This window comes from Mauremys reevesii, linkage group 19 (assembly GCF_016161935.1).
Source record: "Mauremys reevesii isolate NIE-2019 linkage group 19, ASM1616193v1, whole genome shotgun sequence".
Lineage (NCBI taxonomy): Eukaryota > Metazoa > Chordata > Testudines > Geoemydidae > Mauremys > Mauremys reevesii.
In genome coordinates, this window is record NC_052641.1 from 24,169,912 (window position 1) to 24,187,426 (window position 17,515).

Consider the following 17,515-nt stretch of genomic DNA (forward strand, 5'->3'; position numbering starts at 1 on the left):
GCCTGGTTAATCCTAGGAACTACTCAGGGTTGTTGTCAGATGCTACCGGTGTGGTGCTCTGTCCTCTCCTTGTTGGTATCACTCGGCTGCATGCGTGTGTTCCCTCTATGTGCTGCCCCAGCTCTGCGCAGATAGCTGACCCAGCAGATCCAAAGAGAACCCCCAATAACCACAGAGTCTAGTAAGGTACGAAGGCACGTCGGCCAGGTTTATTGTCGAAGAAAAGCACAGTCTCCAGCTCCCTGGCAAACGTAGTCCAAGGTGCTGCTAAAATACAGCTAGCCAGTACATATGTGCTCCTTGACAATGGACTCAGCCCAGTCAGTGGCGGGACTTTCCACTGCCCCCTCGGCTGGACAAAGACACCGCCCCAGGGATGCATTCTTATACACAGGTACAAACAAGTTACACATCACTCCTGACGTATGAGGTGCACCCCCTCTACGCAGCAAGGTACAACCCCTTTACATAGTAAGGTGCCGCCTCTCACCTTGTACATGTTGGTTCGATCAAAACAACTCTCTCCATCATATTACCCTTTTGCCCCTGTCATTGGGATGGGCCAGCCTGTTCTTTGTTATCTGTGTGGAATGTGCAAGTATGTGAATGTTCTGATATCTAGTGTTCAGTATCTTTTAGGTACATATCTTCTTGCAGCATCAGCCCTTTCCTTGCCAGCTTCTGTGAGCAGGGCCTGCCTCTGGCTCACAGCTTAACTTTGCTTTATGTTAGCAAAGTCTTGACCATTACTTTAGTTTAGGCCTCAGGCCTCATACCGGGCCTCTGATACCAAGTTTTATATCTTATGGCCTCCTCTTACTACAAGGGTTACCATGGGAACCAAGTCCATTCTTCATTCAAATAAACCAGGTAAATTAAGTGCTTCCCCCCAAACTATGCAAACCACAACAGACTGGAGAATCAAGAAAAGCTACCTGCCAAACACACAGGAAGTGAGCTGACACAATCCACACCTGTGAATGGGATAGGATACAGAGGCTTCATACCAAACCTGCACAGATCCTCAGTGCTACCCCATAATCCCAGAGTGGACCTAGAGAGCTGGGAGTTTTGCAAAATGCCAACAAATCTGTTTTTCTTTCAGGCATTCCACCTAATTAAAGCTGTGTCTGTATTACTTAACTTTTCACAAGAGGAAGAAAATATGCTCAAAGAAACATTGGAATACAAGGTAAGATTTGTTTTTGTGTGTCCTCTCCTAGATGTCCCGCAACATATTTCCCAGATTTTAGGTTCTGTATCTAATGACAATCGCTGTTTTCATGCAATTAGCAGACCAGTGTGTTTACAAACATTTAAACATGCTTAGAGCAGATAAATTACATATTGATTAAACAAGAACATGCCTTTTGATAGTTTGCCATTTTATCCTCTTGCTGGCAATGGTCATTTTTTATCAGCTGAGCCCCAGTCAGCTTCCTGGTTTTTGTGCCTGAATCTCATTTAATAATGACCCACTACCACCCCACAGATGATTTGTGCTTTGTAGTCTCTGCTCTTTTTCTCATGTGGTAGTGATCACTGGCTGCTGTACCCAAGGGCATAGCGAGCTGCAATTTGCATTACATGGTTATTTGTGATTCATACTCACTCTATTTCTGCTCACGATGATAAATTCTTCTCTAGTGTTGCTGGAAGTGATGTATAAGACAGCAAAGGCAAGTACAGGACAACTTTCCCATGCACCAGAAAAGTACTAAGGGCAGCAGTGGGGGCTAGTGGACTTAGTATTGGGTAGGATGCTAGTAGCTCCTTAAGCACTTCCTCTGGGAGCCAGAATTAGAACTAAGTGCTCAGAGCAGGGAGCAGAGTCAGAATTCTTGCGTTCTACTCTTGCCTTTGCCATGGATTTGCTGTGTGACCATGGAAGTTGCATAACCTGTTTCTGCTTGTTTTCCATTATGTAAAATGAGAATTCTCACAGAGGGGCATAAAGGGGATTCTACTAATGGATGTTTGGAAAGGGCTAGGTGGTGTTACCCCAAGGCCCACTGGTCTCATTGGCTCTTCCTACTTGGATCAACACAGTTAAGTTACCCATGTTCAGACTAGATATCTGAGTATACAGGAGGGATAATACGGGGTGCTGTTTCACAGTGGGTATTTTACATTTGACTTTAATCAGGGCTTTGTGATTACAAATTAAACTGTATGAAGCTAAAGGAACGTTCAGTTGAAATAATTTAAACAAATAATCCTGTTATACATAAATTTAGCTGATTATGAAAGCAGAAGGAATATGTGCTGTTTAGACTATGAAAATCAGTGAAACCAGTTTCAATTTGATTCTTAGTTCTGAGGTGTGTGGGACACACATACTTTTCTGTTGCTTATGTTGTATAAATGCTTGTTTTTTACCAAATCATGGGGGCGCGCATGGGCTTGATGTCCCTTGTTAAATCCTCAGGATTTAAAAGAAGAGTCTAGGTTAATGTGTGTTGTGCTTTCCCATGCCAGATGTCGTGGTTTGGGTCAAAGCCATCTCCCAAAGGCAGTATCCGGCCATCTATCTCGAATCCCAGGACAGCATGGTCTTAAGGGAACTGGAAAATGGGCAATCAGCATCTAGCCTCTTTTTTTCTGTGAAAAGGACACTTCACACACTAGTTCAGGTGTGTCTTAATCACTGTCATTGCAGTATTTTGTACAAGAATTTTGACTAATTGTTTACAAAGATATATTGTACAAGCAGCATCCTTCACTGCAAATTGAAATTTTCTCTGTGGGGTGGATTCAGGGACTCTGTCTCAATGGCCTGTTAGCTGTGTAACAGCTATCTCCTTATGCTTATAAATCCTGTGTCTTGGCATCAAAGGGTTATATTAATTTCACTAAACATTGGTGGCGGTTCAGGATTTTGACATTTACATTTGTCATGATGGGGGATCCCAGCTTCTGTTGTAATGAAATACTCTAGTTCCATAACTCTAGGTACATCCTGTAAAGCTTCCCTTTCCTATTGGGCACAGGTGGCAATGAAGGGGTGTTTGCTGGTGGTACTGTGTTCAATTCCTGACCGTTCTAAAAGCTTTTTGGAGAACACGAACAAGAGGTCTAACCAAAAACAAAGTCTTGCCTTGTTATACTGACCTAACTTGTTAGCATTTGTTCATATCACTGTGTAAATTTTACAGTGCATATATCCTGGCCTGCGGTCATGAAAACTGCACAGATGACATTTATTTAATTTTCAGAGAGCACAACTTTATAGTTGTCTGATTTTTACTTTTCTTAAAGAAAAAATTAATATTTAAAATGGTCTTAATTATAGTACCTAATACTCAGTCGCCTTTTAAACTAATGTACTAGTCTGTATCATAGGTTGTTAGTGTTGGGAAGAGAGGTAGTAAACCATTTTAAATACTTTTTAAAGCTGAATTTCAGTTTATTGTAAGCATAATTAAAAGAAGAGTTCCAGAGTCCTTATTGAAAGGAAAAAAAACTTAGCAATACAAAGGGCAAAGAACATCAGTATAATACCTTTTGATTTTCTTCTTTACAAGTTTGCTAGCAGCAGACTTCTTTAACATCTGCTTCCCTCTAAAGCAGTATTGACTGGATCGGTTTCAGACTTTACATTTACCTGCAACTAAATTTGCTTTGATTTTAAGGTGCGGGGGGGGGGGGGAGGACTTATTAGCTTTTTCCTGTCCTACTATTCTTTAGTCGGAGCATGTTAGTCTTTTTAATGTAAAGGCAGAATTCAGCTTGTAGGCAGCAGACTGTGGCTTGAATACTATGAACTTCCCTGGAGAGGAAGGACAGACTAAGCCGTGATCTGCCATACAGAGCTGGAGTAGAATTTTGCCCTTAGTCACTAACTACAAACTACATTAAAAATTGGAAGCAGCAATTTGTTTGGGTTTGTTTAAAAAAAACTACATAGAAAATATGGAACTTAAACAGGCAGCAAGTTGCACACAGGCTCTTGGCTATTGCTGAATAACAGTATTTTTATGAAATACATCTTGTTAATGAAAATTCAACATCTACGTAAGAGAATTTTAGACCAAATGTTTCTTTATGGTAAGACGTTCATAGTCACTGTAGTATTTTGACCTTACTGAGGGTGTACAAGTTGGCCTGTACTAGTAGGAGTAATGTTTAAAAGGAGTTTTATAAATCTTGTGGAATGAATCACGTTACCCTTCTATTAGGGAAGAATAGCACCAAGATTTTCAGTAGACAGGCTCTGGCCTTATACTTAAGTAAACACCTTTAATGGCTTTAGCTTCATCTACAGCACTACTCTCAGTGGAGGGGCTCAAGGGCTACCTTTACCCCAGTTAACTTACAATAACATACAAATGTGATAAGATTCATTAAATTTTCTAATATGAAAGCACAAGGGGCAGAGATTTTCATCCATTATTCTTCCCTCTCCAAATGGAGAAATGAGGATTATGCCTGTGTGTGCTTAGAGCTAAAACATTCATTTTACTGTGATTATAAAAATTACTTTAGGATGAATGGCACCTTTCCATAAGATATCCAAGGAATTCAGACACTCTCAATTGCAATAGAGACCCTTGCGAAATGTCTCTTGATGACAGTGGATCTAGGGCAGCTAAGTTCAAGTATGGTGATGCCCATCCTACTGTTCTTGTCCACCAGTGACTACCAGCATGCTGCCCAGGGAGTTAGGTAGAAGCTGGTTTGAGTTGTTCCTTAATCTGCTATGGGCTGCTGTTTAACATGAAGGAAAGCAGTCTCCTCAACTGGTTAGGGGGGATCAGGGTAAAGGGACCAAGGTGAGCTGTATGCTAGAGAAACTTACAGTATCTGTTGAATAGCATAACTTCACTTTGATCCTAAAGGTCCTTAATTTGCCCTGAGTTAGTTTTCCTGTGTTGAATTTTCTTTAACTATCACAGCACGAATAATCTATGGTGTATATATTAACAATTAATGTACTTTTCCTTCTGTAGACACTCCTAGGGTGTATATATCATCCTTTCTATGAATATCTGCCAGTGGATTTTAATCTATTCCTTTTGTGTTGTAAATATGGATTGTATTATAGAACTCTGAAACAATTGGAGAACTAATTTGTGGTGCAATATTTTTGATTAAAACTCTGGACTTCCTTCTAGTCATCTTATTTGGTTAGTTCCATGGTATTCTAGGGTCGATGCATCAGGTAGTTAACATGTAAAGAAGCTAACTGACCTCGCGGATGGGGAGAGAGGACTATTATACTTACCCTTGATAAAAAAGTAGGGTTCATAAGTTAAGTGAATGCTTTTTCTTCTGTGGCTAGTATCTGACAACACTGTGCATCAAGTGAGGGGAGGGTAACACCTACTGCAGGAGACCAAATTTCACTGAAGGTTGTGAGGTCCATTTATAAAGCTCAAGTTCAACTGCTACTCTTTCATCCCTGCATGGCTTCTTTATCCTGAAAAGTACTTCATTAAGACGCCATCTTCCAGTAGTTAAGGGTTCTTCTTGAAACAGTGCTGTAATGCCTCTTCAGTACGTTGAAGAATCCATGAGCTGAGCCTATCTCTCATTTCTTAAATTCAGTTACCCTTTAATGGGGGTTTTTACCCAAAAGACAGCATATTGTGCACTGATAACTTACCCTAATGCCTTTGTTCCAGGTGTTTTCATGTGACAAGTTCCTCCAACCTTAACCCCCTGCATCTCAAGTCATAGTCCTCAGAGAAAGCAGGATCTACATAATTTGCTTGTAGTTAGCCTATAAAGTGGCTGGGTTCTCTAAGTTTAATTTTTAATCACGCAGCAGGACCCATTACTAGAGTAACAGCTTTGAAGGGGAAAGGGAAAAGATACCTGCAGTGCAACATTGAGTTTCAAGTTTTGTTTTTTTACCTGAAGCTAAACTACAGTCCCCTGGTTTTGACTGGTGCTATATGATCCATAGCATTAACACACCATGCCAGGATCATCTCTCACACAGATGACTACACAGCTTTGTACATTAAAGATGTGCTGATCGTTTATTAGCAGGACACTACTCAGAAAAGGTCCACTTCAAAGGGAGTGAATGTACTTCTGTTTAAAGATTAACTATCCGAGAGCTCCTATTCAGAAGATGAGCAAGCACTCGCTGTACTTAAATGCGTAAAAGGTGAGCACAGTTTTCATAACAGCATTACCTATACATGAAGCTCTGAAGTACAGTAACTCCTCACTTTAAGTCATCCTGGTTAAGGTTGTTTCATTGCTGATCAATCAGGGAACTTGTTCAATGCTCCACTCTTACATTGTTTGGCTGCTTGCTTTCTCTACAGCTGGCAGCCTTTATGCCTGCACCAATCAGACAGCTTGCAGCATTTCAGGGGCAGGGAGGAGGAGTGAGGACTCAGCTGGCTTGTGGCATGGGAGAGAGGATGCAGATTGGGAAGTAAAGGGGGAGGAGGCAGGAGCAAGTGCACCCCCTCCCCCATGCTTGCAGAGTAGGGGAAGCTGTCATGCAACATGCTTGTCCTAGTCTGCCTCATCTCCAGTGTGAGGGGGCTGTGCCTGCATGGGGTAAGGCAGGGGCACCTCCCAACTATAATACTGTATGTACAGTACATTTGTAAACAGACAGCACATGTACACTGCTCCTCCCTGCATAGTATTAAATTACTTGTTTAAGTCTTGTCAGGCAAAAGTTTTCCCTGGAACTGAACCTAACCCCCCTCCAAATTACATTAATTCTTATGGGGAAATTGGATTTGCTTAACATTTCACTTGAAGTCACATTTGTCAAACATAATGTTGTAGTTTAGTGAGGAGTTACTGTAGTTACTTGCTCAGCTGGCATGAAGAGAAAAACTGAGCCCTCAGTTAGAGACCCTTAACCCCATATATTATATTTGGCACTTAACTTAATCCTGTGTTTATACATACAAATTAAATCAGGGCTAGAAAGAAAACATTCCAGTAAACAGTGAGGCAAAGGTGTAGTTCTAGGTGCTCCAGTTTAAAGCATGTCCTTTAGAGACAGTCAAAGTGGTGTAGATGTAAACAAGAGCACAATGCTATGTCAAGGTGGGATCCTACACCAGGACGATTTCAATACTAATTTGCCTTTGAATCAAGGGCAGTTTATCTAAATTGTAAAATTAAGTTATTTGACTCTTACAATCCAAGAGCTTTATTGATGCAGCAGGCACTTTACAATGAAACCAAACCAGTAGTCCAGCTAGTCCTTTGATTGTATGTACAAAGTCGCCTTTCAAATAAACATTTCCCCCCCACCCAGAAACCAGTCAATTTTGTGTCTGCTGAAGCCACAGCACCTCTTTTAAATAAGCAATACACACAGGATTTAATTACCTCTCCCCGTACAGTAATAAGAGCACAATTTGTGCCTTCTGCTTTACCTTTAAACAAGGGATCAGAATGTCTCAGCTCCTATATTTGATAGTCAGAAAACAAAGTAGTATTTACTCTTTCCCCTAACCTTTAAAATTAGAAGCATTCCAGAGGTTTCCAAAGTTTCAGTAGATTGCAATGTCTAGAAAGAGAGACCAGTGTCACTTCAGTTAATTCTTTCTTCTGAGTCCAAACCTGTTCATCTTGGTTCAAGTTAAGTCTTTTAAACAGTCTTTCTTGCTGTAAGAACTCTTACTATGGAACCTAATCCACCTACTGCTAGTGCCTGTGAGGGTGGGAGAAGGAGATAGATATTACACATCAAATCACACCATTACACACACACAGCATCTCAAACATAACAGCAGATATTAGCTAACCTCATTTCTATACTTAATTGTAACACTAAGCAGTATATAGTTCACTTTTCCATTTGTTGCTAGAGTTCCTGAAATGGACACTATTTAAGCATTTATTTCTTACTTTACATAAGAACATAACATAAGAATGGCCGTACCAGGTCAGACCAAAGGTCCATCTAGCCCAGTATCTGTCTACCAACAGTGGCCAATGCCAGGTGTCCCAGAGGGAGTGAACCTAACAGGTAATGATCAAGTGATCTCTCTCCTGCCATCCATCTCCATCCTCTGTTGAACAGAGGCTAGGGACACCATTCCTTACCTATCCTGGCTAATAGCCATTTATGGACTTAGCCACCATGAATTTATCCAGTTCCCTTTTAAACATTGTTATAGTCCTAGCCTTCACAACCTCCTCAGGTAAGGAGTTCCACAAGTTGACTGTGCACTGCATGAAGAAGAACTTCCTTTTATTTGTTTTAAACCTGCTGCCTATTAATTTCATTTGGTGACCCCTAGTTTACTTTACATTTTCTTGCTCTTAAACCTTTGAAGTAGTTGTTTAAAAAAGGTTCTTTAATGAAAAATAGATTTCCTTAATAGGTGCTGGAATTAACATTACTGTTTAAGTTAATTCTTCTGAAAATGATAGGGTAACAAATCTGCAAATGAACATGAAGCAGAAACAGCAGTTTTCATTTTGTGGAATCTCACTTTCAACCACTAGAAAGGAAATATGCCCACAGGATCAAGTATTAGTGTTACCAAGGAAGCATAAGTTTGGCATTATGCTACTGGTTCAAGAGTTGAACATTCTAATGGGTCAGCAGCAACTGCAGCCATTTTTGGAAAAGACTAAAACCAAACATTAGGAACATATTACTGGACAGTTTATCCCAACTTCTTAAGAACATTAATAGAAACAGGAAATTTAACCCTAATAGAACTGTTTAAGTTACAGTAAGCTTTCACCTAAAGACTCTGCAGGTACCTCCTGCAGTTGTGATCTTACAGAACAATTTAACTTCTGGTGGTAACAAGCCCTGGTACAACTTATTCCCCAAATCACCAAGGAGAGAGAAGCTAGGGGTTAGGGTGCTAAACTGGGATTTTTTGACCTGGATTCCATTCCCAAATCTGCTCAGACTTCCTTCAGGACTTTGGGCAAATCTTTAGTCTCTATGCCTCAGTTCCCCTGTCTGTACTGTGGGGATAATCATCTCACTCTTCACAAGACTGTTGTGATAGGCAGAATGAAGACTGTGAGGTTCAAGTATCTGAGGCAGCCTGGTTCTGTAAGACAAGCTATTGTATTATATCAGAGAGCTCAAGGACACTTAAGGGAGACCTGTCAGACGGTAACCTAGTGACATCCTGTAAACCATTCAAATTTAAGGGGAGGGTGCAGAAAGACTCTAGGACACAGAGAACAAAGCTATCATCAGTTCCACTGAAGGTTTTAATAAAACTTTGTTTGACATTACCACAACTACAGACTTTAGTTCTGACTGGAAACAAGGTTCTTTTGTTTTTAGTTTAAGTTCCATATCCTGTGTACAAACAATAAACCAAGATGTACCTACATTAGGGTCTAAAAGCTAGATATACTAGTGATTGGGAGAAAACAGCTATATACTTATGTAATTAAGACTGTCAGTTTAGTTTGTTTAAGTTTATCTGCTCGATGCAATAAAAATGCAGCCTATGAAGTATTACAACCTAAGAACCTGGCGCAGGGAGTACTAGTGTCAAACATCCTGCTGTTCTTAGAAAGTGCAATGTGATAACTGAGCCATCTATCTAAGAGGTGGGGGAGAGCCCGTGTGTAATGCACAAGCTGGGTGTATAAGAATTCATAAGTTTTTACTCACTTGCACCCAAGTCACACCTGAGAATGGTTTCTATATCTATTGCTAAAGCTGGGCAGCTGGCTCTGACACTAATTTAAAAGGTACTGAAAGGGAGTGCTATATCTCAAAGGACTAGACAGACGACTCCTCTCACTATGAATGAAGTAGAATTCAAGCAAAGCTTCAGTTTGGAAACAGGGCCAAGTCTACTTCAGAACTGCCTCATTCTTTTCTAAGTCTGGTGGTGAGTGTGTAGGCTGTTTTTACATTTGGCTGCATACTTGGCATGGTAACAGTTCCCCAGCCAAGGCAGTATGCTGGGTAATTTCATACACCATGGGCCACCAATCCATAATAGCCAGAAACCATCATTTTCATTGGAAACAAAAAGGAGAAATATGCTCTTTGACCATGTTCTCATGTCAGTATCTCCTCCCATCCCCACATTTGAAATGACATTCTGCAAAGCAAGTGGCAGCTGCAGAAGTCTTCAGTGCAGTTACACAGTATCACTGCTGTGTTGGCATCAGCAAATGTGTGTGTCCATGCCCAAAGGGCAAAGCCTTTAAGGTCTGAACACATCCCTTGTGCAGTTGTAGACGTACCCTGAATTTAAAGAGATTCCTTCCTTTAAATAGACTTTTCAAGACAGTTGTTCCCCACTCAGACCTACACTCTACCCTTGGGAGAGGGGCTGAACAATCATTCCCTACAGACCTATACCTGCTCAAACATGCACCCTACCCAGGGGTGGCAGGAAGGAAAGTGTCAAAACAGTCTGTTGGCAGCAAGGCCCTCACCACACCCTCGTAGAATCACAGAACAGCCATCCCATAGGGGACCTTTGCCTCAGGACAGTACACATCAGAGCAGTCATTCCACACTTAAACTCGAAGGTGGAGTGTGGATCCAAGTAGGAGCTTTTCAATTGCAAGACTGCATAAGAGTTTTTCTTGTAAGTTAGAATTGTGCAACAATCACTGCTCAGTTTTGTACACCCAGAAGCCAATTTATGGGCATATGACAGGTGAAAGCTCTGACAGTTGTGTATTTCTCTAGCACATATCTAGAGGCCTCTGCACCTTGCACTACATATACACCCCATTAGAAAAATCACTTTCCCAGTGTAATACTTTGAATAATCAAGTCTCCATTTACAAGTTGGTAGATTCTACCACAAAGAAAAACACACCACTCTACCCAACAGCATCATAATATTTCCACCTTATTCCTCCTTCCATGGACTCCCAACCTTCCTAAATGGCTGCAAGAAAAGATGGACTTTGAAGCCTACTGTAAGTTAATGAATCCAAGCTCTGGCAGACCAGTAGGAGGAAATGAATTCCCAAATAGTGTAGCCCTCAGGGAAAATGTCCTGTCATCAGACTCCTCCTTCAGCACCTCCATTGACTACAATATTATATGATTCTGCATAGGTACTGTTACATAAAGCATTTAGAAACTCAGAAGATTTTCAACAATGATCCTACTGAACTGTGACTTCATGTTTAGGCAGCAAAGGAAGAGACACATACCTTTTCATGCCATTGAAGTAATATTGCACTGCTATTTTCTGTTGGCTTTTCAAATCCTTTATAAACGTACTTCATTAACAAGTCAATACCATTTCTGTCTAATGAGTTTACTGCCTGTTCTATCTCACTGCTTTTAAAGGATGTGAGGACCTTAAGCACCACTCCCTGGGCCCGTTCCTGCAACGACAAGAGAAGTAAAATGACAGCAGAACCTATTGCCCCCCCAAGACCAAAAACAGCAAAATCTTAACTGTATCCAAAATGCACATTTACTCAGCAAATGACTTCTGCCTAACAGATAACATGCAATGGAACTCTCAGCTGGATATAAAAAGCTATGTCACAGTTTGTGAACCATCAGGCTTTAGTTTTACCATTTTAAATTTCAGTAGTTAGGAACATTTGAACACCAACTTTTTTAAACATTAAGTCCTTCTGAGAAAACATGATAGGATTTGGTGGGTCAGTGGACCAGACTTGTAAGTATCTTAGCAGCAAGTTTCCCCCACCACTATGCCCTAGCATAAACTTGCTATCCCACTCCATCCAGCCAGGTGTGTACACTAAGGTGGAGAAGCCACATATATTGGATAGCTTCTAATATTCTTCTCCTAGAGTTTTCATAGTAAAGGTCCAGCCATCGAACAGAGGCAGTTACTAATCAAAGGTGTCTAAGTACAAATATACAGCATATACATTTTACAAATTGTTCACATAATAGGCTATTAATGATCAGCTACTTATATTTTCAGAGAAATGTTATTTTAAAGTGTACTAACACTCCATATCTGGGTCCATAATGATCCGTGTGTCGGCACCTATGGTGAACTAACAGTCACACCATTAGAAACCCAAAGGCTCCATTTACCTTTATTGCTTGGTTCTTCGTGTTCAAGGGAGAATTCCTTAAGGCTATGTGGAAAGCTTGGAGCATATCACCTGTGCAGCACAGCAAGTCAAGGACCCAAATTGTTTAGATAGTCTTAAAGATGATTAATAAGCATTCTATAAAGAACGGTTCAGAGCATTGGATTTTCCAACACACCTAACTCAAGATAGTGGAAACAGGAAGCAAGGATCAACTGTAGCAACATACCACACCTTCTGATAAGGCTGTCATAACCCTCATTTTTAATATAGCTAAGACTATTGTGAATAGCCTTTTGAGTATCCTAAAGATCACCACAATTTGCTTTGTAATACAATAACACTGATTTCCAAAAGATGATGTAGGAGCAAAGCAGAGTGTCAAAGTGTGCACATCAAAAGGAAACTCAGTTCACAGTCAACAGATCTTTACTCTTACCACTGTTTCTAAATACTATACATACTGTACACAATAATGGCTGAGCATCACCATGAACTCAGAGATATCCCAGCTTGTCACAGAAATTACATTACTTAGAGCACAGTGGATACTGTGTAGACACTGAAATTCCAAAATAGCATTATGGAGTTCAGGGTCCATGTAACCTGAACACACACGCATACACAATCTAAAAAGGGTCTTATCCTGTCTTTAGTCAGAAAGCATTCCCAATTCTTTCAATAGGGTTTTGCTGAGAAAGGGCATGCAGGATTTCCACAGCTCCTAAAGCTGGAATTCACAGAGTAGGTGGGTAAGAGCTCAGCATCCAGAAGGAAGACATGTTAGATTAGCTGTAAAAATAGAAACACGTCCACTAGGGATATCCAGAAGAAAATGTCAAATTGGCAAGATGGCAGCTGCATTTACCAGCTTTAACAAGATTTAGTCTATTCAAAACCAAACTAAAACTTCAACTCAAATGTCATTTTCACCATGTATATGATTCTGGAGGCTGGAAATCCACCAAAGCTACAAACAAATATCTAAATGCCTTTGAAAACAATGCCCCAGGAAAACATTAAATTGAATGAATTTATTACAAATGCCAAGATTAATCAGAGTTGAACAACTCCTTATCTACAAAGTTACCCATAGATGATGATGAAAATATCAAACGTGTTAAGAATGAAGCCTGAGCATCTGCTATGGGCAACTCAAGAAACATTAAGAGGCGTCAACCAAAAGAATCCTTCCATTGAACAGTATGTACAGAGAAAATTATGGGATTTAACAACAACGACGACATGCAAGAAGCAGCCCAGGCTAGACAGATAGTAGAGCCTTGGTTGTATCCTAAGCAATATTTGACAGCATGGGAAAGATTCAGATTACACACATCTATTTATGAAAGGGAATGCATGCATACCTCATCTAGGAGGCATCCAATCCTGTCTCCTGCAAATCCTAAGCATAGCTATAGATGCACAGGATAAGATACTGAAATGCAGTAGAGAAGCTCAGGAAACAGCATTAAAAAGTTTCTCCTCCCTTAGGAGGAGAGTATGGAACCTGAGCTTTGCCAATGAAGACATAAGTCAAATTATGGTAATGGAGCTAGGTAGTTTGGGAATTCCATACTGTACAGTTAGAACAGTCGCAAGTATCAGGCAATTAAATATAAATTTAAAAACTTGAATAAAAGATGCCAAAGAAATCAGCACCAGATTTGTGTTTCACAATGATTTTAATTAACTTTGTGATCCCAAGCCCTGAAACTACACCGCAAGAGTAAGATTGTTAAAGCTCGACAGCACAGCATGAAGAATTGCAAACAAGTGCTCATTTTACTTCAAGGTCAATTTCCTCTTCACTTATAATTTTTAAAGCAATAGTTCACACCTGAGGTGACAGGAAATCCTTTGTCAGTTAAACTAAAGCTGACAAGACTTCACTGTTATAAAAACAGAAACCTCCTCATTCACCACACAAAACTTAAAACTTTGCAAATCAGCAAAGCCTTGTCCTCAGTTATTCAAACTGAGCTATGGAACCATCTGACCTTACAACCCAACATTCTCATTTGCTCAGTTCCAAGGATGCCAAGTAACAAGAATGACATCCAGGGTGACAAGTCACCTAAAAAGTAACTTGGCATACTGGCAACTATAACTGGAACACTCAAATAATTTGCTATTCATTTCTATTATGCTTATAAATACAAGTAACAGCAGGATGTTAATGAACTAATCTACTTCCTTAATTAATAGCAGATCCCCTCTCTGAAATACATACCAGTCCTGTGTTACCCCCAACTTCATATTTGGGTTTAAGAAATCATGCTGGCATAAAATAGTTAATTCAGTCATTCTCAACACTTGTTCAGATAGAAAAGTGCATCTTGGAGGACTTCATGAACAATTTTATTTGGTGAGGAAGAGTAGCCCAAGTGACAGCTGCCACTCAGGAAGAATTCTGATCAATGTAAAGAGATCAGCACATACTGCAACTAGTTACTAATCAAATTAGACAAACGTAGAATAGTTTACTGGCCTGCTGCCTAATTTAATTTTTACAGTGACTGAATCTTAACTACATAATATGGATACAAGATAGCTCAGAGGATTGGTAATGAGATACAGATCCTGGCATCTTTAGATGACAGACTAGAATGCAGCCCAGGTAGACACCAAGTCTGATGGCTGTTCGGACCAATCTGAAATGATTTGGTAGGGCTTAGTCCAGCCCCCTAATGGAGAGAAGTCCCACATCACAGAAACCACCACAGTTACCATCTTTTAACAGTTTGAGCAGAGAATTCAAGCAGTGAATGGGGAGAATGAACTTTGTCATCTCCACATGTGGTAAAGCAGTCACTATTGATATATATTAGTGATGGGTGCAAGCCTCTACCTTTTTTGTGGGTGGAAGACATTCTTTCCTGGGTGCTGGCAGGTGAGTCTTGCCCACATGCTCAGGGTTTAACTGATCGCCATATTTGGGGTTGGGAAGGAATTTTCCTCCAGGGCAGATTGGCAGAGGCCCTGGAGCTTTTTCGCCTTCCTCTGCAGCATGGGGTCACTTGCTGGAGGATTCTCTGCAGCTTGAGGTCTTCAAACCACAATTTGAAGACTTCAATAACTCAGACATAGGTTAGGGGTTTGTTATAGAAGTGGATGGGTAAGATTCTGTGGCCTGCTTTGCGCAGGTCAGACTAGATGATCATAATGGTCCCTTCTGACCTTAATGTCTATGAGTCTATAAGACATAAGCCTCCCAGGCTATCAAGCACTTTACTCTAGGTTACACTGTGAAAAAAAGATCTGCACAACTCCAACTGGTATTTTCTAAGATGCACAGACAAACTAAAACTACTATTTCTCCTCCCACTCAGAGGCCATCCTGCTCTCTCCCCCCTACACTTGTTGTAGGCTTCATTTAAAAAACATATTGTGTCAAGGCACCTCCTTCCTTTCATCTTCTGAACAGGAACCTTAATAAAAGGAATAATCTGGGTTAGGTCCCAGTGTGGCTGGTAGCTGAGTTATTTTAAGCACATTTACATCAGTTTGGCTCAATTAACTCACTTCAAAACACACTGTCCTACTTGAAAAATTATTTCAGAAATGGGATGAGGCAATGGAACATTCTCCTTCTATATAAGGCTCTCTGTCCACTTCTGTCTGCAACCCCTAATTAGGTAACTTAATTTGCTTCCAATGTTTCTATCAACCATCCATTATAAACTATGAATTACAACCAACTGCTACAAAAATTGAGATCAGATCCCACATAATCCCCTTTCATAAACTGCTAAAAATGACAGAATTGTTGGTGTTGCAATATGCAAAGCTAGTACCTGCAACTATAAATCAGGTTATTTCAGATTTCAGGACCTGGTTAGAATTCCACAGGAAAAGAGATACCAATCTTAATCAAAGTTAAAGCATCATCTGGGGCTTGCTTTCATTTCTCATGTTTGCTGCTTTCTTTTCTTTATCAGCCAAGTGGAGTTTTCAATTTTGCAAACTGTATCATATAAAGATGAGCAAAATAACCTGTTTATTTCTTGTAAACAGAAAGTGCAATGGAAATTAGAACTCATGAAACTGGACAGCAAAAAGGCAAAGATAAAAAAAGGAGAGATGGGTTAAGATAACATTTTGGGGAGCCAAGCATTTTTAGCATTTTAAACAGATGTCATAAGGGAACTATGTAAATGAGTCATACCTAGGAGCATTAAGGAATACCTCAGAACAGATAAAAAAATTATACTTTTAACACCTCTCCAATTATAGGTACCGTATTTTCAGTCATGCACAGCTACTTAATCTCACCAAATTTATATTCATGACAATTTACAAAAGCACTTTGGGAAATGCATGTTACACCCTAAATTTTGAAAGATGAGACCCCCACCCCCTTTAAGGCTATAAAGGCAATAATGCCCACACTGCAACCATGGACTATGTGGTGTTAAAAAGACATATGCAATATAAACTGTTGCTAAAGGAGAGATTTTCAACAGTACAAATGGTAGTTAGGCATCCTATACTTCTTGAAAGTCAACTGGGAGTTAGATGGCTTTCTGCCAGGTGTTCCTTTGAAAATCCCCCTCAGAGTACTGTAAATCTTCATAACATGATACATGTTCTAATACATGCTTTTCTGAGCAAAGTAACAGCTAACGAGATTGACTTTTAAAGTATCATCAGCGTCCTCTGAGTAGTACCCAGTGAAAGGACTGCTTCAGTTCACGTATCAGAGCTACTGTTTCAGGCTTTCTGCAACGTCAGGCAGACATCGCTGCTTGGATTACACTTCGGATGGGTTTACAGTTTTCTTTGCAACGATAACAGAGACCGCTTCCGGGGGTTCACCTGGGGCGCTGCTACAACGAACAGATCCCGTGTCACACTACAGACCAAAGGCTGAACAGCTCTCGAGCTCCAGCTAGCAGCAGCAAGTCAGCACCGACCACACCGGCCTCGCGCGGACGAGATTCAGCGAGGCGGGCGACATCCCGTGAGACCCCATTTCCCGCACTAGCTCTGCAGAGACAGGTGTTGTCAAACCACCAGCCCGGAGCAGCCCGGCACGTGACCCGCTCCGCTCGCGCGCGCGCGGACACCCCCTCCCCCGCGGCACGGAGCGCGCTCCCCCCCCCCAGAAGCGGGGCCCTGGAGCGACGCCACCCCCGGCCCGCCCCCCGGCCGGGAGCCCCCCGGCGCGGCGCTCCCAGCCGGGCGGGGCGCCGGGCCCAGGACCCCCAAAGGATATTGCCTCAGCAGCGCCTCCACCTCGGGAGCCGGGTCCGGCTCGGCCGCCGCCGCCTCGTCCGGCTCCTCCACGAACTTGTTCTCGTCGTACTCGTCGATGTCCAGGCGGCGGAAGCGCGAGGAGAGCGTGTTCCGGGCCATGCCGGCGGAGAGGCCGCGCTTCGCTTCGCCTCGCCTCAGCCGCGAGCCCCGCGCGCCGCTTCCGGCAAGGGGCGGAACCGGAAACCCCGCCCGCCGGTGGAGGAGCGGGAAGGGCGGAGGCGGGGCTTGGCTGTGAGGCGAGACTGGCAGGGCCTGGGGAGGCGGGGCTGAGCGGACGTGGGGGAGGGGCAGGGAC

At 41.6% G+C, this 17,515-nt stretch overlaps 2 protein-coding genes across 6 annotated transcripts in view; one reads left to right on the forward strand and one right to left on the reverse strand.

Moving 5' to 3' along the window:
- Positions 1-6,069, forward strand: part of GOLGA1 (golgin A1) — a 31,106-nt gene extending 25,037 nt beyond the window's left edge. For 4 of the 5 annotated variants that reach the window (XM_039506713.1, XM_039506715.1, XM_039506717.1 and 1 more), the window contains 2 exons: positions 1,106-1,192; positions 2,479-5,113. In XM_039506713.1, the coding sequence (XP_039362647.1) occupies positions 1,106-1,192; positions 2,479-2,559 (168 nt within the window). In that variant the 3' untranslated portion in view covers positions 2,560-5,113. Of the gene's footprint in view, positions 1-1,105; positions 1,193-2,478; positions 5,114-5,991 lie in introns of those variants that run through there. The other variant, XM_039506716.1, reaches the window with a different exon arrangement.
- A 1,044-nt stretch (positions 6,070-7,113) lies between these two features.
- Positions 7,114-17,453, reverse strand: ARPC5L (actin related protein 2/3 complex subunit 5 like). The gene is made up of 4 exons (XM_039506722.1): positions 17,180-17,453; positions 11,963-12,035; positions 11,095-11,271; positions 7,114-7,636 (listed from the first exon to the last, which is right to left on the reverse strand). Exons 1-4 carry the CDS (start codon positions 17,317-17,319, stop codon positions 7,574-7,576), a joined length of 453 nt encoding a protein of 150 aa, XP_039362656.1. The 5' UTR covers positions 17,320-17,453; the 3' UTR covers positions 7,114-7,573.
- Between the last annotated feature and the right edge of the window lie 62 nt (positions 17,454-17,515).